This window comes from Glycine soja, chromosome 8, assembly GCF_004193775.1.
Source record: "Glycine soja cultivar W05 chromosome 8, ASM419377v2, whole genome shotgun sequence".
NCBI lineage: Eukaryota > Viridiplantae > Streptophyta > Magnoliopsida > Fabales > Fabaceae > Glycine > Glycine soja.
This window is the reverse complement of record NC_041009.1, coordinates 23,741,320-23,764,493: the sequence shown is the minus strand read 5'-3', so window position 1 is coordinate 23,764,493 and position 23,174 is coordinate 23,741,320. Positions and strand designations below refer to the sequence as shown.

Below are 23,174 nucleotides of genomic sequence, written 5' to 3'. Positions count from 1 at the left end.
ATCACGACCATTATGAATTCCTCGTTATGCCTTTTGGCCTATGCAACACACCTTCTTCATTCTAGGCAATGATGAATACTACTTTTGTCCCATATTTGCGTAAATTTATCATCGTCTTTTTTGATGATATCTTAATTTATAGCAAATCCTTCTTTGACCACCTCGAACATTTGAAAATAGCCTTCCGAACCCTGCGTGATCATAGCTTTTTCCTCAAATTATCCAAATGTTCCCTTGCCACTCAACAAGTGGAATATTTGGGTCACTTTGTGTTAGAGAGAGGAGTGGAACCTGTTCTTGCCAAGGTCGAAGCTGTCCTTCAATGGTCGCCACCAACATCAGTCAGAGTATTGTGTGGTTTTTTGGGCCTTTTAGGATTCTACAATCACTTCATCCAAGGGTATGCCACTTTGGCGACGCCACTCACCGCCTTGTTGGCCAAAGATTCATTTCACTAGTCACTCATTGCCAAGTAAGCTTTTCTCCGGCTAAAAGAGGCCCTATGTAAAGCCCCAGTCTTGTGGCTACCGGATTTTTCCCTGCCCTTTGTAGTCGAGACTGACGCCTCTGGAATTGGTATAGGGGCGATATTATCCTAGCAACATCACCCCATAGCTTATTTTAGCAAACCATTCTGCCCAAAGTTGCTTCGCGCTTCCACCTATGTCCGCGAACTAGCGGCGATCACGAAGGCAATAAAAAAATGGCACCAGTACCTCCTGGGCCACCATTTCATGATCCTTACAGACCATAGAAGTCTTAAGGAACTCATGGCACAAGCAATCCAAACTCCAGAGCAGCAGACATACCTTGCACGCTTAATGGGTTATGACTATACGATTCAATATTGTGCTAGCAAGTCAAACCTGGCTGCAGACGCCTTTTCTCGGCGATCGGAGATTCCTTCCGGCACCCTTTTGATACTAACAGTTCCAAATTGTATGTTTTTGCAGGAATTGAAGGCAGAGCTATCAAACAATCCCAAATTCCAGAAGTACCATCAACAGATAATTGCTGAGCCTCATAATCATCCTGAATGTATGCTCCGACAGGATTTGATTTTGAAGAAAGGGCACATTTGGTTACCACAGGGAGCCTCGTCCATCCCCACTATCCTTGCAGAATACCACTCAACACCCACCGGCAGGCACACAGGGGTCATGAAGACTCTAGCACGGATTCGAGAAAACTTCACCTAGTCAAATATGAAGCACAATGTTCACAAACACGTTGCTCACTGCACCTCATGTCAACAGACAAAGTATTGTCATCGACGCTCTTCGGGATTACTATGCCCCTTGCCTATTCCGGCACAACCATGGGAAGACCTCTCCCTCGACTTTATTATGGGATTGTCGAACTTTTGAGGTCATTCCACCATCCTAGTAGTGGTAGACCGGTTTTCGAAAGGAGTTCATTTGGGCATGTTGCTAGCATAATACTCCGCTTCAGGCATGGCAAGGCTATTCATGGACATCGTTGACAAAATCCACGACATGCCTCGGAGCTTGGTCTCCGACAAGGACCCCCTCTTTGTGAGCTGTTTCTGGCAGGAATTGTTCAAGTTCAGTGGAACGTGTTGGACCTTGTGGCCTCAATAATCTTAAGAGGGATAGGCTTACAGTCTCTTAACCAATCTCATCGAATAAGAAGAATGGAAGAAGAAATCTCTCTTCAAGAGAAGAATATTACAATGAAGATCATGTAAGAATCCTTATAGATTTTGTAAGTGTTTGGTCAAGGATTTCTTTTGAGAGAGCATTTGACAATGAAGTTCTTTTGGAATCTCTCTCATTGTCTTTTGAGAGGATAAGACATTTTTTCCAAGCAAAACTCTCTCTCATTTCGTCCCAAGTCACACATATATATAGGCCTTTGATGGTCATTCAAAATCCAAATGATAAGATGTGACTGTTGGTGATATTCCTTGAAAATCCTCTCTGGTAATCGATTACAAAATTAGTGTAATCGATTACACATTTATTTTTCTTGAACAGTTGTGACTCTTCATTTAAAATTTGAATTTCCAACGTTCAGAGTCTTTGGTAATCGATTACATATGATGTGTAATCGATTACACACTTTCATGTGCCTTGGTAATCGATTACATGTATTGGTAATCGATTACATGTGCCTTGGATGACTTGAAATCTTTTCATTTTGAGGCAATGCTTGATCTTGAAGAAATCTTGAATCAAGACTTTGTTTGTTGAAACAATCTTGTATTAATCTTGAAGCAAAATGAGCCTTGTTTGATTCTTCTTTTGACATCATCAAAATCATGTATACATACATTCACAAAACGAAGCTCCGTATGAGCTCAGCGTACCACCCTTAGACCAACGGACAGATAGAGGTCATGAACCGTGTCATCGAACAATACCTCAGAGCCTTTGTCCATCAACGTGGGGACGATTCTTGATATGGGCAGAATGGTCGTATAATACCTCGGTGCACTCTACAACTGGAATGTCTCCATATGAGATAACTTTTGCCAAGAAACCTCCAAGTTTAATCCAGTATCTGGAGGGAACCTCGAATGTGGAAGTCATTGATGAGTGGCTTAAGCAATGAGACCAAATACTTGCTAGTTTAGCAAAGAAGCTGACAAAGGCCCAACAACAAATGAAAGCATACGCAGACAAACAACGCCATGAATTGACTTTTGAAGTAGGAGACTAGGTGTTGGTCAAATTACGGCCCCATCGGCAGACGAAAGCCACTGGAAGTAAATATTCTAAACTCGTAAAATGATTCTATGGTCCCTTTCGCATAATTCAACGAATCGGGGCAGTTGCGTACAAACTAGAATTACCGCCAACCTCAAAGATTCACCCCGTGTTTTATTGTTGCTTACTGAAACCATTTCAGCCCACTACTACAGACCCTGTAGTGGAATTACCAGCTTTGTCAGAGGACAACCAACTCCTCACAATCTAGACACAAAATGGGAACAGACAACATCAGGAAGACAATTCTAGTCCTAGTTCAATGGATGGGAATACTCCTAGAAGACACCTCATGGGAAAAGTGGGAGAGCCTCAAAATCAATTACAACCTTGAGGACAAGGTTGTTTTGGAAGCTCAGAGGAATGTTATGAATGAAAACACAGAGCTTGAGACAAAAGCAAAAGAAGAAAAAGAACATAGAAGGACAAAAATGGTAATTAGTAAACCATGGTACCTTGAGGATTATGCAACCAAATGATGCTGAGCTGGCAATACTCTTTTAGAAGCAGAATCTAGGAATTCTTCTGTGTCGTTAGAGGTTGTCTCCATGATTAGCACAATGTTTATTTTCCTCCAAGGCATATAATGCCAAATTCTGTTAGAATATGAATCTAGAATGTGCACTGAAATATCTATATATACGAGGTTGTGTAATTCTAACAAAGGCAATAAAAAACAACTTTATCCTTACCTTCTTCTCTTCTCTGGAGGTCCTAGGCCTCAAATCCTAGGTTAGCTATGTAGTCTACAACACAATGCTTCACCATGTATATGCAATATAATTGGTTTCAAGTCTGTAAACGCGCTTACAAATTGGCCATGGTCATGTCTGATGCACACACCCATTCGGAAACTAGTATTGTCTGCAAAAAAAAAAAAATGCATCATTAATGTTGCATTTGAGGTGGTCAGCAAGAGGAGGCTGCCTCTATCAATGTTTATATACTTCAAAACAATTGTGTATTAATGTATAAATTATAAGAGTAAATATACATTTTGAAGTGAACAAAATGACACAAGAAGGAAGGTCGAGTCGTGTTGTTTACAATTTTAATTCTTTCTGAAAAGATGTTTCTTTGTTCAGAACGTAAATCATTTCTGGGTCAGAAAAGAACTTTATCAATTTTTGGAAAATTATTGACTTAGAGTGAAACTTCAAAACTTTTGTCTGAAAACAAAAACCTTTCTTAAAAGTTCTTTTTTTTGTAAGATTCTAACTATCAGTTCTCTTCCTTAAGATCAGTGTTTAACTAGAACAAATATTAAATGAGAAGAGAAGGAAAACAAGACAACAGATATATACTAATTCACACTAAATCACAAGGCCACATCCATTTCTTACTCAAACCAGTGAGATTTCACTATCACAACTTCAATTACAACAACACAACACCTTAACTCAAGGTGTCAACAACCCAGAACATCACACAAGTCCTGAAACAACAGCTCGAGTCTTAATCAGTGACAATCCCACTGACTTAAGATACAACACGGTTGCTCCCTACAACACCAACACTTGGTTGGTTTGGAGACTTTTCTCAGTTTATAAAAAGGGTTTTCTGTGAAGACACTGCACTGACACACATTCTTCATAAATTAGGAGGTTTCCACTCAAGAATACAATTCACACTTCTCACAAATGTTCAATAAGGCTTAAGAAGGAAGTGGGTCACTCTCATTAAAGAGGAAGAAGCAAATTAATTTTTCTCAGAGGAGGTTTTGATGATGTTTTCTTGATTCAATCAGACTGCTTCTGTTGAAAATGCAATTTAGACTTCTTTAAGAAGGTTTTCAACAAACTAGTCATTGGTGTAGGGACCCACTGTTAGTTTGTTGCAAAGTTTAAACACTGTCAGCTATGTTATGTTCTGTCAGACTATAGATCTCTTTCTGAGCTATTTCATTTTGAAGGACAGTATAATAAAGCACATATAAGAAAGTCTTTCTAATAGTTTTGTTGAGTAGAGATCAGTGTACTTGCAGCAACTTCACTTGAATATCCTTTGATGATGACTCTTGGAATTGTTTTAACTTCATTGCATGCATCACAAGTTGCTTAAGAAACGTTTTTGTAATCTCCTAAACTTTCATAAAGTGATTATGAGTACTTCAAATACTTCATTAATTCACTACTTCAGATAGCAATTTAGAAAGTACTTTAATTTGACCCTTTGTCAAGATCCTTTCTAAGACATATCTTGCTTTTAATGTATTCAGAACAAAAATTCAGACCTTCGCAGAAAAGGTCTTTTTGAAGTCTATTTCTGATGATGCTCCATTTTGATTTTGAGTCTTTTGTAATCGTCTTTACTTGAAGGTTTCTGAAGGATCTTTGCAGTTTCCTTTCTTAATCCCTTTATTTACTGTAAAGTTTTGTTTAATCAAACTTGTGCTTTATCTTAGTTTTTTCTTTTTCTTTCTGAACTTCCATTCTGCTCACATCAGAACACTGGACTTGTTTTTACTTCATTATTTGTAACTGAAATACTAATCAAACAAATAATTTCAAATATCTTTCTCCATCACCATTATAATTTGCATGATTAATGATTTATTATCATTAAAACCAAATATGTGGATTCAACACATTTACATTGGAGATATGAACTGAAGTAAAATTACCTTAATATTTAAATTAAATGGATAAAATATTAGAGTAAATTGCATTCTCTTTTCTTAACAGATATTTAAATTATATTTCCCTTTCCTCTTATTTGAAAATATACACTTTATTTTCTTTCTTAAATGAACTGATTAGTAGATTTTTTCAAGATAAAAATTATATATTTACATTAAAGTTCATTCGCATTAAAAATGTCTTTATTATTCATTGTTTGACCTTTGACTTTGAAGATGAAATGAAGATTACAGATGAGATTTTTAAGTAGATAATAAAAGTATTTAAAATTTAACTTTAGATTTTATTTAATAATAATAATAATAATAATAATAATAATAATAATAATAATAATAATATGAATTTCTCTAACTAATTCCAATAAAAAATATGATTAAACAATTCCATCTTATGTGGTCAAGTAAAATTACATTCATTTATTTAGATTCTTTTAGGGTTTGCCTAATTGACCCAAAGTGAAAATGGAGTTAAACAACCTCAATCTTCAAAATAAAATTTAGATGATTATCTTATATTTTAAATTATATTATTAATGTCATGACTATCAGATCTGATGCACCATCTTAAATTTCTCTTTCAAATCATTTATTTTTTTCATATTATTTATGTATAAAATTAAACTTTATAATTATTAATTAAAAATTAATAATTAAAATTATACTAAAATACATAAATATATATAAATGAATGATAAAATATAAATTTTAATAATATTTTTAATTAATTATAAAATTCTATATTCTTTATTGACTTTAGGTAAATAGTTTTCATTTATTTCAATTTTAGAAAAATGAATTTTATTTTTAAATTGATTGAAATATATAAAAATGAACTTTAGGTAAATAAATCTCATTTTACATATAAATGATAACAACAATCAAATTGTAAAGTCAAGTGTAAACTGAGAACTATTTAGGCAAAGTGAATAAAGAATATAGATTTTTAAAATTAATTAAAAATACTAATTATTAATATTTTATAATTTTATTATATATAATTATGTATTTTAGTATAGTTTTAATTATTAAATTTTAATTAAAAATTATAAAATTTTAATTATATATATATAAATGATATGAAATAAAATGATATAAAAGATAAATTAAAAATAATACATTAAATGTAATAATCTTAGTATTAATGATAGAATTCAAAATACAAAACATTTATTTAAATTCTATTGATATTAAAGATGAGGTTATTTAATTCTATTTAATCTTATTTTTATTTGAAGTCAATTAAATAATTTTTTTAAGCACAAAATTTCATATAATTTTATTATGTGATTTAGGATGAAATTATTTTTTATCACATTCTTACTTTAGCAGTTAGACCGCCCCTATTAATATCCATGACGCTTACCCCACCGCAAAAAGCGTCCGTTCTGCTTTCTCCAACTCTCGGTTCTCTTTCCCTTCCCACTTACACTTCCCCACCAAATCGCCACATAAAACGACGCGCGCCCCCTCCAAAACGCGCCCTCTCAATCAAACGCAGCATCCACAAAACGATGTCGTCGTAAGACTGAAGAAGAAGAACAAGAAGTAAGAATCATCGCGATGGCAGCGGCAGCAACGAGAAGCGTGTCGCTGAGGCAAATATTCGCGGAGAGGAGCAAGGAGAGGCTCCTCTCGCGGAAGGACTTGTCGGAGCTGAGGCTAAACGGCAACACCACCGCCACCGCCACCGCCGCGGCCGCTACTCCCCACACCCTCTCGGATCGCGTGGCGCGGTTCGGCGAGGGCGTGGGGAGGTTCTTCCGTGAGCTGCGGGAGATGGCGCGGTCGGATCCGCGGAAGGTGGTGTTCGCGGCGAAGGCGGGGCTGTCGCTGGCGTTGGTTTCGTTGTTCATTTACATCAAGGAGGAGCAGCTCAGCAAGTACTCCATCTGGGCCATTCTCACCGTCGTTGTCGTTTTCGAATTCAGCGTAGGTAGGTATATTATTATTCTCAAACTGTACTTAGAGAATAGAGATTTCTCTCCAACTCGCCTTCTTCCTCTTTTCTTTACTTCTACTTTTCTTCAACAACAAGTTTTTTTTTGTCCACGACTGTCCCTCTCAATTCACTAGGTCACTGGGTGAGAGACTAATCTTGGGTCAAGGGAATTTTGCTGGGATTGAAAACGGATTCTCTCGTCCTTACACTCATCTTTTTTTTTTTATTGTTAATAATTTTATTTCTATAAATTGTCATTATATAGTATATTATAGTTTACACTTTAAAAATCAAGGTAATTATTAGTAAAATTTCACAAATTTACTATAGTTGACTCTGATATCTGATATTAATTGAAAAAAAAAAGATATGCACTAAAATTTTACAATCTTATTCAATTAATATTACTGTGAATGATAAATTTGTTGATAAATATCTTTAAAGTCAAATTAAATATTATTTTTAATTGCTTTTACACTTACAGTATATGCTAATTAATATTATTAAATTATTAATAATCAATTTTTACTTTTAATTTAATTGAAATGCACTATATTGACATATATAATATATTTTTTTATAATAATTATTTTAAAATTCATTAAAATTGAAAAAAAATAGTGTAAAATTTTACACCACAAAAAACTTTCTTTTTTCTATTTTCACTTCAATAATCTTATTTTGATGTATATCCAGTTTAAATGCAACAAACTTATGATAGGTAGGTCAAGAAATCTAGCTCAATTTATTGTGTATGATAGGTGACTTATTATAAATCTGACATTGTTTTGAATTCTTATCTTTGAAAATAAACTTATCATAGGTGTAATTAAATTACGTATTTAGAGTATAAAAATAATATACACTTTAGTTTAAGAATTTTTTATTAATATTTTGATGTTTTTAGTAAAAACATACATTTTAATGAAATTTTATTTTAATTTTTTAAAATGTTTTTGGCAATTTTATTTTGTAGGGGCGACTTTGAACAAAGGGTTCAATCGTTCTTTGGGAACAATTTCCGCTGGAGGGCTTGCGCTGGGAATTGCTGAGTTGGCCGTTTTGTCTGGAAAGTTCGAGGAACTTATTATCGTACTATGCATATTTATTGCAGGTGGAATATATTTTTTTTTTCAGTTTAAGTATGTTTAAATGTTCTTTCTAATAAACGTACTTTTCTTTGCACTGAAACGCTCTGTTACACATTTTTTTCCCAACACATTGGTGGGCCCTAAGAAACATCATGGGTCGTTCTCCTTGCTTAATTAGAATCCTTTAGTAGTATTTAATGCAACCCACTTGAATTTCTACTCATGTTAGACAGTGAGTTGGAAAGAGCACATTTATGAGCGTGTTATACCATAGCATTCCTCTTTGTAGATAACACAAAGATATTGCTTTTGCTTTTTTGGTTCCTGCGAGTGTCTCTTTATACAAATTAGTTCTACAAATTGTGATACTTACTAATAAGTTTAGGCTGCTGCTGTCTTTGACTTGCCAACAAGCGTATACCTTGGCACCAAAACATCACTAATAGCATCTTTTAAATAACAAAATGTATATTTATTCTATTTTTCTATGTTTAAATAACTGTTGTTTGGTTCAAATTATTCTACAGTTTAGAAAATTAAGGAAATGTTGACTACTCCCCCCTAACACACACCAAACTTTATCTCGGTTTTCTTGGTATCATCACCAGGTGAAATAAGTGTTAATAGAGTAAGTGACTAAGAGGTTAATATAGTTCAATGGACTACTACTTCAGTAATGTTTTCTTTAAAACTGATAGTATTCATTGATTTTTCTTAATCCTTCAGTGAAATCTTATATGATAACCATTCTTTCATGCACACTTTTCATCAAGCTCTTTATTAATAGGTGAATTTCTTGAGTTCCACTAGAAAGCTTAGGCCAGCTCTTTTTTTTATTATTGTTATTAAAAGTTGTAGGAAATTCATCAAGTAATAGTGTGTTGTTAACATTTATCTATAATTATTTCAAAATGGAGAAAATATGTTTTTTTAGTTCATATTTATATGATTATACCATATTTTTTTAATTTTAAAATATTTATAACTTCTAGGAAACTGATTTTCAGACCAATTTCTAAGTTAGCAATGGTATATATAGATTGGTTAACCAAATAGTAATATGTTAGTGATAAACTAGGAAATCTTCTTACTAAGCTTGACAGCACGATAAGCTAGAAAGAGCTTATTTTGTTGAGCTTATCTCTGAAACTGGTATAATTAAGATAGAGCTTATTTGAAGGCTAAAAATGATTTTCATGAGCCCAAAAAAGATAGTGTAATTTTTTATGGCCAAATAATATATGTTCATAAAACAAAAATTTAGGGATTGATGATCCTGCTTGTGGTGTGCAGGTTTTTGTGCAAGCTATGTGAAGCTACTGCCTGCAATGAAGACATATGAATATGGCTTTCGTGTGTTTTTGTTGACATTTTGTATTGTATTGGTATCTGGGAGAACTAGCAGGGAATTTTTCTCCACAGCCTTTTACAGATTAATTCTTATTGCAATTGGTGCTGGCATATGCTTGTTTGTAAATATTTTCATATACCCCATCTGGTCTGGGGAGGATCTGCATAAATTGGTGGTGAAAAATTTCAATGGAGTTGCTGCATCTTTAGAAGGTTTGCTTGAATTTCCCCATATGTTCTGAATCCTTGCAAAGATTTGTTGGTGCTTTTTATGCCTGGTTGCTGTACTTAATTTTGTGTTGTTGTCAACCTGAGTTGGTTTCTTTGTAACTTTGTTTAGGCTGTGTTAATGGCTACCTGCAATGTGTTGCATATGAGAGGGTCCCTTCAAAAATTCTTGTTTATCAAGCCTCGGATGATCCACTTTACCGTGGCTATCGAGCAGCAGTTCAATCGTCAAGTCAAGAAGAGTCTTTGGTATTCATATTTTGTAGTTGTCATCTCTCCCATCTTCAGTAGCCTAAATGCCAAAACTAGTGGCTACATTTTATGATATTTATCTTACCTTCACAGGTAGATTTTGCATTATGGGAGCCACCTCATGGTCCATACAAAACATTCAATTATCCTTGGAGAAGCTATGTTAAAGTCAGTGGAGCTTTGAGGCATTGTGCTTTCATGGTCATGGCAATGCATGGATGCATACTTTCAGAAATACAGGTAAAAGGGACCTTTCTTTCCATGATCTGTGCTAGATGTTAGTTGTGTTGTAATTTTTGTTAGTGTTCTTTGTTACCTTTTCTTTCTTTCTGTTTTTTTTTTTCGTTTGGGGAACTTCTGGTTTATAATTGGCTCTGCACACTGTAAATTTATCCTGCTTCATATACCTGATTTGTGGTTCTTTTTATTTTTAATCGTTCTTTCATAAAGTCTACCTTAAGAGGATGGGAAAATGTACTATCTCCTGTTTGATGGCTTGAGAGTGGCATTCTCTTGAAACGTCTTCCCAAATGCCAGATTTTTAGTATTTTGTATTTTCTCTCAAGACTCTTTTTAAAGTCCATGAATAGCACCAGCTACTAGTCTATGCTACTACTTAGATGTAATTATTCAGTTCTTTTCCTTTCTTTTCCTCCATATTTAAGATAAACGAACCCTGTTATAATTTGTTCTTTTTTTGTCTAAATTACTTCATTGCAGTAAAATTAACCGATGCTGACTGAATAAAATTAAGTTACAAATTCATATTATTTTTTATGATGTGACAATTTATCAATTAGTTTGAGAAGGCAGGATATTTTTGCGGTTTTACACCTTATCTATAATCAATAAACTTGTGGTTGTCCTATCTACATTGAGGAAAATATGATGTTATTTTAGACCATGTTGATGAGGCCTTCTTGCTCACCTTGAAATTGTGAAATCTGAGAATGAAGAACAATGATTCAGAAAATTTTCCTCTGTTTTATTTATAGGCTTTTACACGTATCTTGCTGTTACAATGCATTGTTGATAACTTGGTATTCAAATTTTATATCTGTACAGGCACCCCCAGAAAAGAGGCTGGTTTTCAGCATTGAACTTCAGAAGGTTGGCACTGAAGGAGCTAAAGTATTACGCCAAGTTGGAAGCAAAGTGGAAAATATGGAAAAGCTAAGCAATGTAGACATACTTTTGAAAGTACATGAAGCAGCTGAGCAATTGCAGATGAAGATTGACCAACAATCATTCCTCCTAGTAAATTCAGAGAGCTGGCAGGCTGCAAAAAAGCCTAAAGAAGTTGAAAATCATGACAATTTGTTGATTGATCTCAAAGACCCTCATGAACACAAACACTCATTGATCTCTTCCCTCAGTGAAACAGGAGTTGATTCAAGACTTAACATAAACATAGAGCCTTCAGTTCCTGAATTGCACATTTCTCAAAGCTTGTTGTCCAACAAAATATCATGGCCACGTCTCTCATTTTATGGAGATAACATGTTACTTGAGCAAGATTCCAAAGTATATGAAAGTGCAAGCTCTCTGTCTTTGGCAACATTTGCTTCCCTTTTAATAGAGTTTGTTGCAAGGCTTCAAAATCTTGTGGATGAATTCCAAGATCTCAGTGAGAAGGCCAATTTCAAAGACCCCTTTAACCCACCAGTGCTGAAGTAGGGGACAATGACATTGTGGCCTCGCTTCACTGGCGACTATATTTCAAAATTGGAGGTATTTAGAATCTATCTAACTAATGTATAATAGTCTATCCATAATCTATAATAACACAAATATAAAAGTTATATCGCATTTTTCTTAGATTTTCATTTTTATTTCTGGTAAATTATTATTGTAACTTGTTTTACTTTTCTACTTTCCCTTCTTCTACTTCATGTTTTTCTTTCCTGATTTTTTCTTATATTTTTCAAACTGTCAAATTTTAATTTCTAAAATTTTCTGTAGTTACTTATTTAGATTTTTTTAAAGCAAATAATAATCAACATACATTAATTTTGTTACATATATTAATCATTAAGTGTTATTTTTTATTTATTCGTAAATTTTATTATCTTGAAAATTATTTTTAAAAAGATTGAATGATATTTATTTAATCTGATTATTTTATGTTTTATTAATAATTTATTTTAATTTTATTCATCCTAATAAGATCAGTATAAAGAGCGCAAAAGATTTTATAAATATGTATTTGATAACGTAAATAAAATGGGGATCTTTACATCATTAATAGTGATTGAATTATTTTGTTTAAAAGGCAGATTGAAAAGCTAGATTGAATTGACTTGCTCAATTAGAAAAACGATAAATCAATGTTTTGCTAGCAAAATTGAATTGAAAGACTAGCCAAATTGGTATAAAATTGGCAAAAAGTAGTGATTTATTGATTTGTACCATTCCCGCCAAAAAAATAAAATTATTGATTTGAACAATTTTGTTTTCTCAACCAATATTATTTTTTTATAACCAAATAAAGGTCTAACGTCAAATTACAGTGGGGCTGTGTATAAACAAGGTAGCAAGTCATTGGATGACTTGCCCCTTTCTTAGATTTAATTGTTGATTGAGACTTTGTAGTAAGGAGTGACGTAATAACTATCCTTTCTTTACTCTCTCTATATATTATTGTTATTAATTTTTGTCTTACTAGATGTGTAATCATTTTTATATATCAATTTAATATTTCTTTTAAGTATTATTTGTTATTTATTACTTAACGTATTATATAATTTTGAAGATTTATATGTAATAATTGTCTATTTAATCATGTTTCAGTTCAGTTGAATTATTTTTTACATAAACAGTTCAGTTGAATTGTTTACATTTTCAATGGAGGATTAAATATAAGTAAAATAATCAATTTAAAAAAATAGTGGTTAAAATAATTAAATATTTCACAATTTTAAATATTAATGCCGCACCGGTTTTTTTAACAGATGAAAAAAGAAGATTAAAATGAAATTTTTTAAAATATAAAAATACTAAAATAAAAATTTAAAAACGTAATATATCAAAATGAAAATTTTTAAAATATAAAAAATTAAAATATTTTTTTATAAATTTAATATATTAAATAATATATCAGTACACTATTAGATGATACACGTAATGATTAAAATTTAAACACTAAAAAAATAAAGGAAAGATAGAATTCACAAGCTTTGTTTGGAGCTCAATCAATAAAGTTAGGTTTATCTCTGTCTTCTCCTGCATGTATGATTCTTTAAGGAGAGGTTGGTTAGCACCTGGCTCAAGTATTGAGCATGACAAAGTGTGTAGAAATTTCTTCTCTTAAAACTACCTGATTGCCACGCAGCAGTTTGCATGGTCACATCACATGTGTATATGAATTATTATTTTTTATTTTTTTGCTAACATATGAAATTTTGATGTGATATGCCGAAAACACAAGCAAAAAAAAACAAGAAAGCGTCACTCAGCAGATTGTTGTAGTTGTTCTAGACAACTAAAGTTCAAGATGTTTTGTTTTACTTATTTGCATCTTCAAATGATTGAAATGCAGCACACCCCAAAATACTCCGTGAAATAACAATGATGAGCTTAGTAAGGTAGGGGTGCAAGAGGAGTACAATTGGTCCAAGTAAACAACATCGTATCAGGAATACTTGTCTTGCAAGATGCATTATTTACAATAGACAAATCTCGACAATGCCAAAAATAATTCATTGGCTAAATAGATTGTCTGACAGTAAAGTTACATGAAAATGTTACACAATAATAAAGAGTGTGTGTGTTATATGTTACAGTCTATTTAATTTTAAATTCTGTTGCCAAATAGGCAAAATTAGTGATTTAACTTAATAATAAAATTAATAATAATATGCTATACAATATATATTTTAAATTATACGTATTATACAAAAAAGTTATAGTAATATGAAAATATTATAAAAAAAATTATCAACATAATTTTAACATTAAATTTACTTCATATATGAAATTATGTCCATGTTTTAAAAGGTACAGTAATATGTAAATTTTTCTTCATATAGTTTATTTTGCTTAATATTTATTGAGTAAAGTTTATTTAATTTTGAGCCTATGTAAGATTTTGTTGTATTTATATTAGAGTAATGAATAACAATCCTTATTCAATTTTTACCATGTGAATAGTTCCATTGGGTTAACTATTGTCGCATAGTGCTAGTAAGATTAGTTTGTGACTTAATAGGTTAGGGACTTGTAAAACACATGTGATCTCTAAACTAGGACCAAACAAAAATTACATTGCCATATATCTAGTGGAAAATAAATTAAACAAATAATAATATTATCATAATATATATTTTTAATTATAAATATTATACTTAAAAATACTAATATATAATTATGTGTGAGATTAAGTTGTTGCGGAAAATGTTAGTTGTATTTTTATTAAGGGTAAATAGTTACTTTTGTCTTTGAATGCGTAATTTATTAGCAAATACGTCCCTGAAAGATAAAAATATAAAATTTAATCCCCAAAAGTGTAAAAAGTGTGATAAATATATCGGCTCGTTACCATTATTGAACAAAAATACCAATATTTTCTTATTGGACTTAAATATGAGTATGTTTCTTTTGGACTAATTTGTTAGACATGAAATTCCGTTTCATTTAAAGGTAAAATAAAATTTTAGGATAGATTTTTTGTCTTTTTTTTAATGTTATAAGCATAATATTACAATAATCACTTAAAAAAATATATTGACAAACATAATTTAAAACAAACATAATAATAACAATAATATTGATTATCAAGTCATAATAGAAATTATCCAAAATAAACATTGTAATAGTGTACCAATCATTACAAATTTTTTTCAAATTATAATAATTAGTCACAATCTACTATAAATGAAAGATAAATATATTTCATATTTCACTTTTTCAAATCTTGGCTATTTTATTAACGGTGACAGACGAAAGTTAATGGTCAAATATATTTGTCACATTTTTTACACTTTCAGAGACACATTTGTTAGTGAATTATACATTCAGGAACAAAAGTGATTATTTATCTTATTCTTATTCCTAGAGAGTGGAAAGACCAAAAGTCAAGAAAATATTATATGACAAATATGTCCATATGTTAGCAATTAGAGATGACCACATTGACAATCATTTTAGTGACAAATTTGTCTATTTGTGTCATGTAGAATATTTCATTAACAGTGATCGACAAAAGTTAACGGTCAGATATATTTGTTGTACTTTTAATACTTTCAGGGATTAAATTTTAGAGTGAATAGGCATTTTGGTCCTTGACTTTTGACTCATTTTGTAAATTAGTCCCTATTTTTTTGAAATATAAAAAATAATCTCTATCTTTACATCCGTTATGCAAATAAGTCCCTACTGTTAAAATCTAATTTTCACTGTTAGTCATATATCTATGTGGCAAGTCTTTGTCCATGTAAGCAAATCCATGTGGCAAGTCTTTGGACTGAATTGAAAAATTATGATAAGTTAGGATAAAAACCATTCAAAAATTAAGTAAACCCATTTTCAAATCCTACTAAACACTTATAGATTATCTCCTCCTTCCATGATTTCAGTTCATAACATCCCCCTTCCATTTTCACATCCACTAAAGTCACCTCACACACTATATAACAGCCAGTTTCTTCGGCACTAACCACCTCCAATTTCCCACCCTCGTCTCAGCATAGCTCCATCTTCAACATATATTTCATTTCAACCACCACTAAACTCGAATTCCTGCAAGAAAAAACTTTCCCCAATCCTCAATTATACCAGTTTCACAAATCACCAAATTAAAAAAAATTAAACAAGCCTAACTTCCAGAACATAATCAAACTAACTCCAAGGCTACTATAATACACATGTAGATCTCATATTCACACACTAACAACATTAACCGCACGCAACATCGAAAGTCGAAACTCGCAATTCCATTCCGGTTAAGCAATAATCGAACACTTACAGATCCTGGCAACGTTAGGATCCTCCGATTGAACCTTGTTGGCGGCCTGCAAGATCAAATCAATGTTGGTGGTTTGCGCTAGCGACGGTGGAACCACGCCGACGATTCCGCTGGGGACTTTGGTGTGGCCTTAGCCCGCATTCCTATGCTGCTCCCTCTTCAGCGTCGTGCGAACCAGCTTCTCCCAGTTCTCGCGAGCCCTAACCATGGTGGTGGTGGTTTTGCTCGCGCCGCGTGCTCTCTTCTTCAAACTCGATCACTACGTGTATGTGTGTTTGCGCATTTCCGATAACGAAGGTTTTGAAATTGGAACATCATCTTGTCCCAAATGGGGTGATGTCCACCTTCTCAATGAAGGTTGGTCTGAGTGAAGATGGTAATGTGGTAGGCTTTAGAAGTCCTAATTTGAGGAAGAAACAAGTGAAGAAAAAAATATTTGACAACTTTTTAAATTTTGCATCAAAGTCTAGTTTACGTGTCACAATCTGGGACAATTTGCCACGTTGGATAGTTTATGTGACACTAAAATTGCCAACAATACACCTCACTAACGACGTTATTTTTAAATTTAACGGCAAAGATTATTTTGTAAAACTTATGCAAAATAGAGACTATTTTTTACATTTCAAAAAGATAGAGACTAAGTTGCAAAATGGGTCAAAAGTCGGAGACCAACGTGCCTATTCACTTCTAAATTTTATATTTTCATCTTTTATCAATGAATTTTCACGTTCAAGAACAAAAATGACTATTTACATTTTTATTAATATTAATATAACTCTATAAGACACGTTAACGTGTTTTTGCTCATGTAAAGTGACGGTGAAGGTTCCACACGTGGACGTGCTTTTGTACGTGTACTAAGTTTACAATACGATAATAAAGTGGCGGCAAAAGTTCGACACGTGGATGTGTTTATTAACATGAATTAAGTTTACAATCTATACTTTTTTATTAAAGTTATTATTTCATTTCTGTAAAAAAATGATTTTAATTTATTTTTCTATTTTTCTAAATTTTATAAAATAGAAGTTAATAGCTATGTATAAAAATATTTTTATACACGTCTCATATCATTATAATTTAAATAAATTATCTTTTAAAAAATATTAATTTTATGAATATTTTCACTTTTTTATATAACACACATAATTTTAATAATAGATATTGATAAAAAAATATTTCAAATATCATTTTATAATAATAATTTGTCTTCAATAATGTTTTTGTAGCAGGAAAGACACAAATAACATTAATTAAATAAAATAACAAAAAAAAGTTACATACTAAAATGACCGGTTAAGCTTATAAATTTTTTAACTTAATTTAAATTAAATGCTACTTTTTTATAAAAAAAATATATATATTACACTTACCAAAATTCAAAATTCGGAACTGACACGTCAGGGTAAACGTGATTAAGATGAACTTCTAAATTTCACACATCGGACCGAGAGTGACTTTTTTTAGAAGAATAAAAGGGGGACATACAAAATAAAAGACTCTAATGTTTAAGTAAGTATATGAGTTAGGAGAGTATAAAGAATAAGTATATGAGCAAGTGTGTTTGTCTTAAGAGAGTACAAATGACTGTGTGTGTTCATAAATGTGTCGAGAGAGTACGAGGGAACTTGATACTTATAATGTGGAGAGTGAGCTACGGGTCCTTGTTGATATGGGTTGTTACGGTGATGTAACAACCCTTGTAGATAATTACCGATTTGTAGATAATAGCCAGTAGATAAAAGTGACTAATAGATAATGTTAGAAATAACATGTAACTTAGAGATAATTGCTAGTAGATAATTGTACCCTATAGATAATGTGCAGTTTTGAATACCTGCCCAGAGATAAAGAGATGACAATATATTCAAATAATTAAGATGTTAAATATAACTTGTCAGTTGAGGAGCCCAACTGTTAAGGGCGCATCGTTTGTGCTCCTGTGCCAGGGTTGACATGGAGGGTTGACGTGTGTCTTGTATTGCCACATAACATGACACATGTTTTTTGTGGATCTTGGACAGTACATAAGACCCTAAGCTCTGAGCCGGCTTGTGGGCGAAAGAGGTTGTCCATTGTCAAACGAGATTGTCCCATGTCGAGGGAGATTGTTTGAAGTCGTGGGTAGTAGCCTCGACAAGTAGAAGGGTGACGAGTCAGTTGAGCCCCTAAGCATGGACAAGTGTTGTCCAGTGTCGAGAGTGATAACCTCAACAGGTGTGAGAATTGCAGGTCTGTGAAGCTTGTCAAGCCCTCGAGCTTGGACAAGTGTTATTCATGATGCTTCTGTCAAATTGCTCTGGGTGGACATGCTTTTGGTTTTGCAAGCGAGTTCTGACATGTTAGGTGAGGAAAGTCTATGTATTTGATAACTCTGTCCTTTTCTAACCGTTGAAGAGTGCATTGAAGACAAACATTACATTTTGTGTCTTGCTATAGGCGTGTGCGGCGCACATGCAGTACTCTTCCATACAAGTCGCTCGTGGAGTGGGCACGTACTAGAGATGTGGTGCGTGAGTGAGTGAGGCTGCATCGTGGTGTGAAAAACTAGGGAATGACTTCAACTCCCACCAGTTATCGAAGAGTCTGCCACCTCTTTAAATGGAGTGAACATTTGATTTGTGGCCACCGTCACTTCGAATTTCTGCCTTCTTTCTCTCAAAATCTCTTTGTTTTCGTGCTTGCTTCTTGCGATTCCATTTCTTCTTCATTCATTTTCTTTAATCTTCAAGGTATTCCTTCTTTGACATTGTCTTCATTTTTGTCTAACTTTGCCATCGACATGGGTGGCAACAATTTTGGGGGTTTGATTCAGTAACCCCTGATAGACCGTGAGGTTATTTGCATTGGTGATTCCTCCTTAGAGGATACTTGCCACGGTGTCTCTAAGAGCAAATCCTTTTCCTCGGAGAGGTTGAGGGTTTCTCGTCGTACTGGTGGAGACACTTCTTGCCTCCGCAGGAGGGCGCAACCTTCCCATGCTTCCCCGGCTGGGGACCTTGTCCCGATCACTATGATTCTCCCCCATTTTACTTTTGGGGGAGTAGAAAAGAGTGGTGGCGGGGATGTTAGAGTGTTTCCCCGTGTGCGATGTAGCCATAGTGTTGGGTCACCGTCATCTCTCCCAATAGTTGTTGGCTTTGAATAGGTGAGGGACGACATCCTGAAATACAAGTCCTCCATCACCTTTGTGGTGAGCGTTGCTGCATTGCAATGCCAAGTAAAATTGACAAGCCCTGAGGACTTTTGAAAGATAGTCGTCCAGGCTTGCGGAAGTGATGACTTTCCTTTCCTGAAGGCGGTGTTGGGCAACCCGCCCTTCTTTTTTATGTACAAGTGTCTGTTTGAGGTCTTGGGTCTTGTCCTTCCCTTAACCGCCTTTCAGTGTGCTCTTCTTGAGCACTTGAACGTGACACCTTCACAACTCCACCCAAACAGTTGGGCCATGGTGAGGGCCTTTAAGATTTTGTGCCTCTTCTTCAACATCCGACCCAGTATTCTGCTTTTCTTGTATTTCTTCTAAATAAAGATGACTGGCAAGATTGCTGAGTCTCCTTGAACAACATGTCCAAGAAGTTGTTTAAGTTCTCAAATGTCTTTTGTCGCTTCAAAGACTATTTCTTCAAGGTCTTGGCTACTGACGTTGTGGTTAATGATTTGCCACTGATGTTCAAGAGGGACAGGGAGCCCCGCTTCTTATTGTTCTGGCAGTCTGACCGCACCAAGTTCTAGTCGTTTGATGAGGATCTATTGACCCTTGTGGAGAGGGTCGACAAAGCTATTTTGAAGTAGTTGCCGACCTCTTTGGACGTGCGGGTCATTTTGTCTTTTCCCTCTATGAGCAATCCTCTTGCTGCCTTAGATAGTAAATGTTTTATCTTGTTTTCTCTATTGTGTTTGTAGTTCGTTGTGGCCTAAATTGACATTTGTTGTTGTTGTTGTTGCTTGTTTTGCAGGAATTATGGGTGACTTTCCTTGGAGGCCACTTGTGAAACAAGTTGGACCTCCTGGTGGGACTGTGTCACTGTCTGCTATTGCTATTGCTGCTGGGGAAAGGAGTCAACTTGCTATTGAGGTTGGCCTTGTTGCTGGTGTTGCTGAGGTTGCTCCAGTGCTCCTTCCTTTGTTTTGACTAAGAGGGGGCAGGATGGCGACGCTGGGATGTCGAGCCGTAAGAAGTTGAGAGCTCTTTTTAGCCTTCATGCCCTGAGACAAGCTGTAGGGTTGACGCTTGATTCAGGTCACCCTTCAAGTTTGCAAGATCCGTTGAGGCTTTTGCTTTCGCTGTTGTTGTTGTTGTTACTCCTACTCCTCCACCTCCTCTTGTTGTGCTTGTTCAGGAGGCCACTCCTACTACTGAAGTTGATGCACCAGCTGCTTTGGCTAGTCCTATTGTGTCTCCTTCGTCCACCGTCGCTACACCCTTGCTGAGTGTCGGTGTGGTGACCATGAGTGCTCCTATGATGCCGCCTCCTTTTTCTTTAACTCCACTGTGTTGGCATCGGCTTCCACCTCTTTTCACCCCCTATGGTTGACACTTCATGCGATGTTGATTCCCTGTGGGGCATAGGGTACAAGCTTGAACAAAAGACCCTGGTTGGCTTTGTGTCAACCTTTGATAAAAATCTAATTTGGTCAGCTGGGGTCAACCATGCCACGAATTCTGCTAAGGTCTTTCTTCTGCGGAGTTTGACAATCCTTGAAAAAAATGGGCAAAGGAACCAAGAGGCGCTAAGCAAAGTGGCGTCCTTGGAGGTAGAGGTTGCCTAATGTAGGGTTACTGCTCTCATGGTTTGGAAAGTGGAGTGCCCTAAGGTATCTAGTGCTACCGTCGCCTTTGCTGAAGCTGTGAAGTTGAACCACGAACTGTCTTCCAAGGTTGGCAGTGTTTTGGCCAAGTTGTTGCGCACTAGGTTGGATGGTAATTGTAACGCCCTGAAATTTTGCTAACTATAAATCGATGTTTAAATGTATTTATCATGTTATTTGATTATATGATTGACTTGGATGAGTTGAGGTATGGTTTGAATTAACCATGTGTGATTTGCTTGATGTTGATGTTGAGTTATGTGGAGTTATATTATAAAATTGAACTCCCACTTAACGAGACGAGCTCGCTAAGCAAGATCTGCAGATTATAAATACGTTCTTCAACGTGAAAAACACGAATTTTCACTCTCATCCTCTCTAAACGTCCACCCAAACCCTAACACTTTCTTCTCCACTACCCACGACCACCGGTGGCCACCACGAGCCGCTGTTGCTTGCCGTCGACCACCACACAGAGATGAACATTTTAATTGGAGCGGAATCCTCAGAATCCACCTCAACGATTTGGTGGAGAATAAGCCCTTAATCCTTTCTTTCGTAACTTCTCTAAGGTAATCTTGACTTCTAAGTTTTTCTCCTAGTTAGTTTTAGCTTCTCTTAGTGTCTCTTGTGTTTTGGGTACTATAATAGGGTGTTTTTACACTTTGAAAAACCCTTGAAAATGACATGTTGTAAAAGTTATCTTTTAAAAAATTGATGTTATTTTCGTGACCTTGGTTGAACCCCGATAAAATTAGTGTGACCATAATTTTAAAATGAGGTCTCTTTATAGTAGAATCTGAAACATCCCTCAGCCTTTTATGTTTTGACAGGGGTAATTGACCCTGAATGTTGTTATTAGCCTTGTTTTTGAAATCCATACTAAATTTCCTTCGATTTGGTATATAGAACCTTATTTTTGGACTAACGAACGTGAACGAAAAAGGTCTTTAAGTGACGCAAAGAAGAACTGACAGAAAGCTCACGATATGTGATAGGAGTTTATTATAATTATATGTGGCTTTGATACCATAATTGGGGTCAGGGAATGACAAGTGTCATATTTTAGTTATTTTTGAGATTAAAATATTAACACTTATCTTTCAATTGTAATAGTTTTTTTTTTATAAACTACCCTTAAATCTAGTTGTTTTATAGATATTGTACATTCACTAATGTTTTTGTTTAAATATGAAAGATTCATCCATGATTTTGTAGGTTTTGATGGTTGTTTGTTAGATAAAGAAACAAAGTCAAAAGGAAGGGTAAAATGGTCATTTTTCTAAGATTTTAGACATCCATTCACCCAGGTTAGCATCCAACTCCGTGAAGTGAGATTCTTTTATGGAACAGTTAACCCGATGTGATGACGTTGAGATTATTTTGGGAGAGAGTTGTGTTTTGTTAATTAACTCCTTCATAGCTAGTTCTATAATTCTTTTTGAATTGAGGATGTAAATCAGAGATTTAATTATATGTATGAACTAATTTACTTTCCGTTATGTGAATGATGCATACTAAGTTAATATATATATATATATATATATATATATATATATATATATATATATATATATATATATATATTCATTTAACTAATTGTACGTTGTTTGGTAAATGTATATTGCGAAAAATTTACTCTTACTTTTCATAAGCAAATTAACAGAGTTTTCATTTAAAAATTAACAGGGTTATGGGACATCATCTCATTATTAATTTTTTTTTATTAAAAAACATGTAATTTTTATTTAAATGTCTTGCATTTTTAAATTAAAGTTTTTTAAAATTTAGTATCTCCTTTTAATTTTAATATATCTTTTTATTAAAAGATTATCTAAATTTTAAATATACAAAATAGTATTAAACATATATAACATATTAATTAAAACCATAAAAAGTATGCAAAATATTAAAGAAAACTAATAACAATTAAAATTAAAAATACTTATTTAATAATTAAATAAAAAAATTATTTACATTTTTAAAAAAAATTGAAAACCAAAAAAAGTATAAAAGTATAATATATAAAAAATATAAAACACGTAAAATATAAAAAAATAAACAAAAAAATGTTACGACTTCAAAGTCGTAAAATAAAAAAAAACTTATGACTTTGAAGTCATAAAATAAAAAATAAAAACCTAACGACTTTGAAGTCGTAAGTAAAATATTA

The 23,174-nt window shown here is 33.7% G+C and overlaps 1 protein-coding gene across 1 annotated transcript; it reads left to right on the top strand.

Moving 5' to 3' along the window:
* Window positions 1-6,729: 6,729 nt before the first annotated feature.
* Window positions 6,730-12,091, top strand: LOC114422840 (aluminum-activated malate transporter 4-like). Its single transcript, XM_028389381.1, has 6 exons — window positions 6,730-7,300; window positions 8,283-8,420; window positions 9,691-9,960; window positions 10,088-10,224; window positions 10,321-10,467; window positions 11,293-12,091. Exons 1-6 carry the CDS (start codon window positions 6,928-6,930, stop codon window positions 11,902-11,904), a joined length of 1,677 nt encoding a protein of 558 aa, XP_028245182.1. The 5' UTR covers window positions 6,730-6,927; the 3' UTR covers window positions 11,905-12,091.
* The last annotated feature ends 11,083 nt before the right edge of the window (window positions 12,092-23,174 follow it).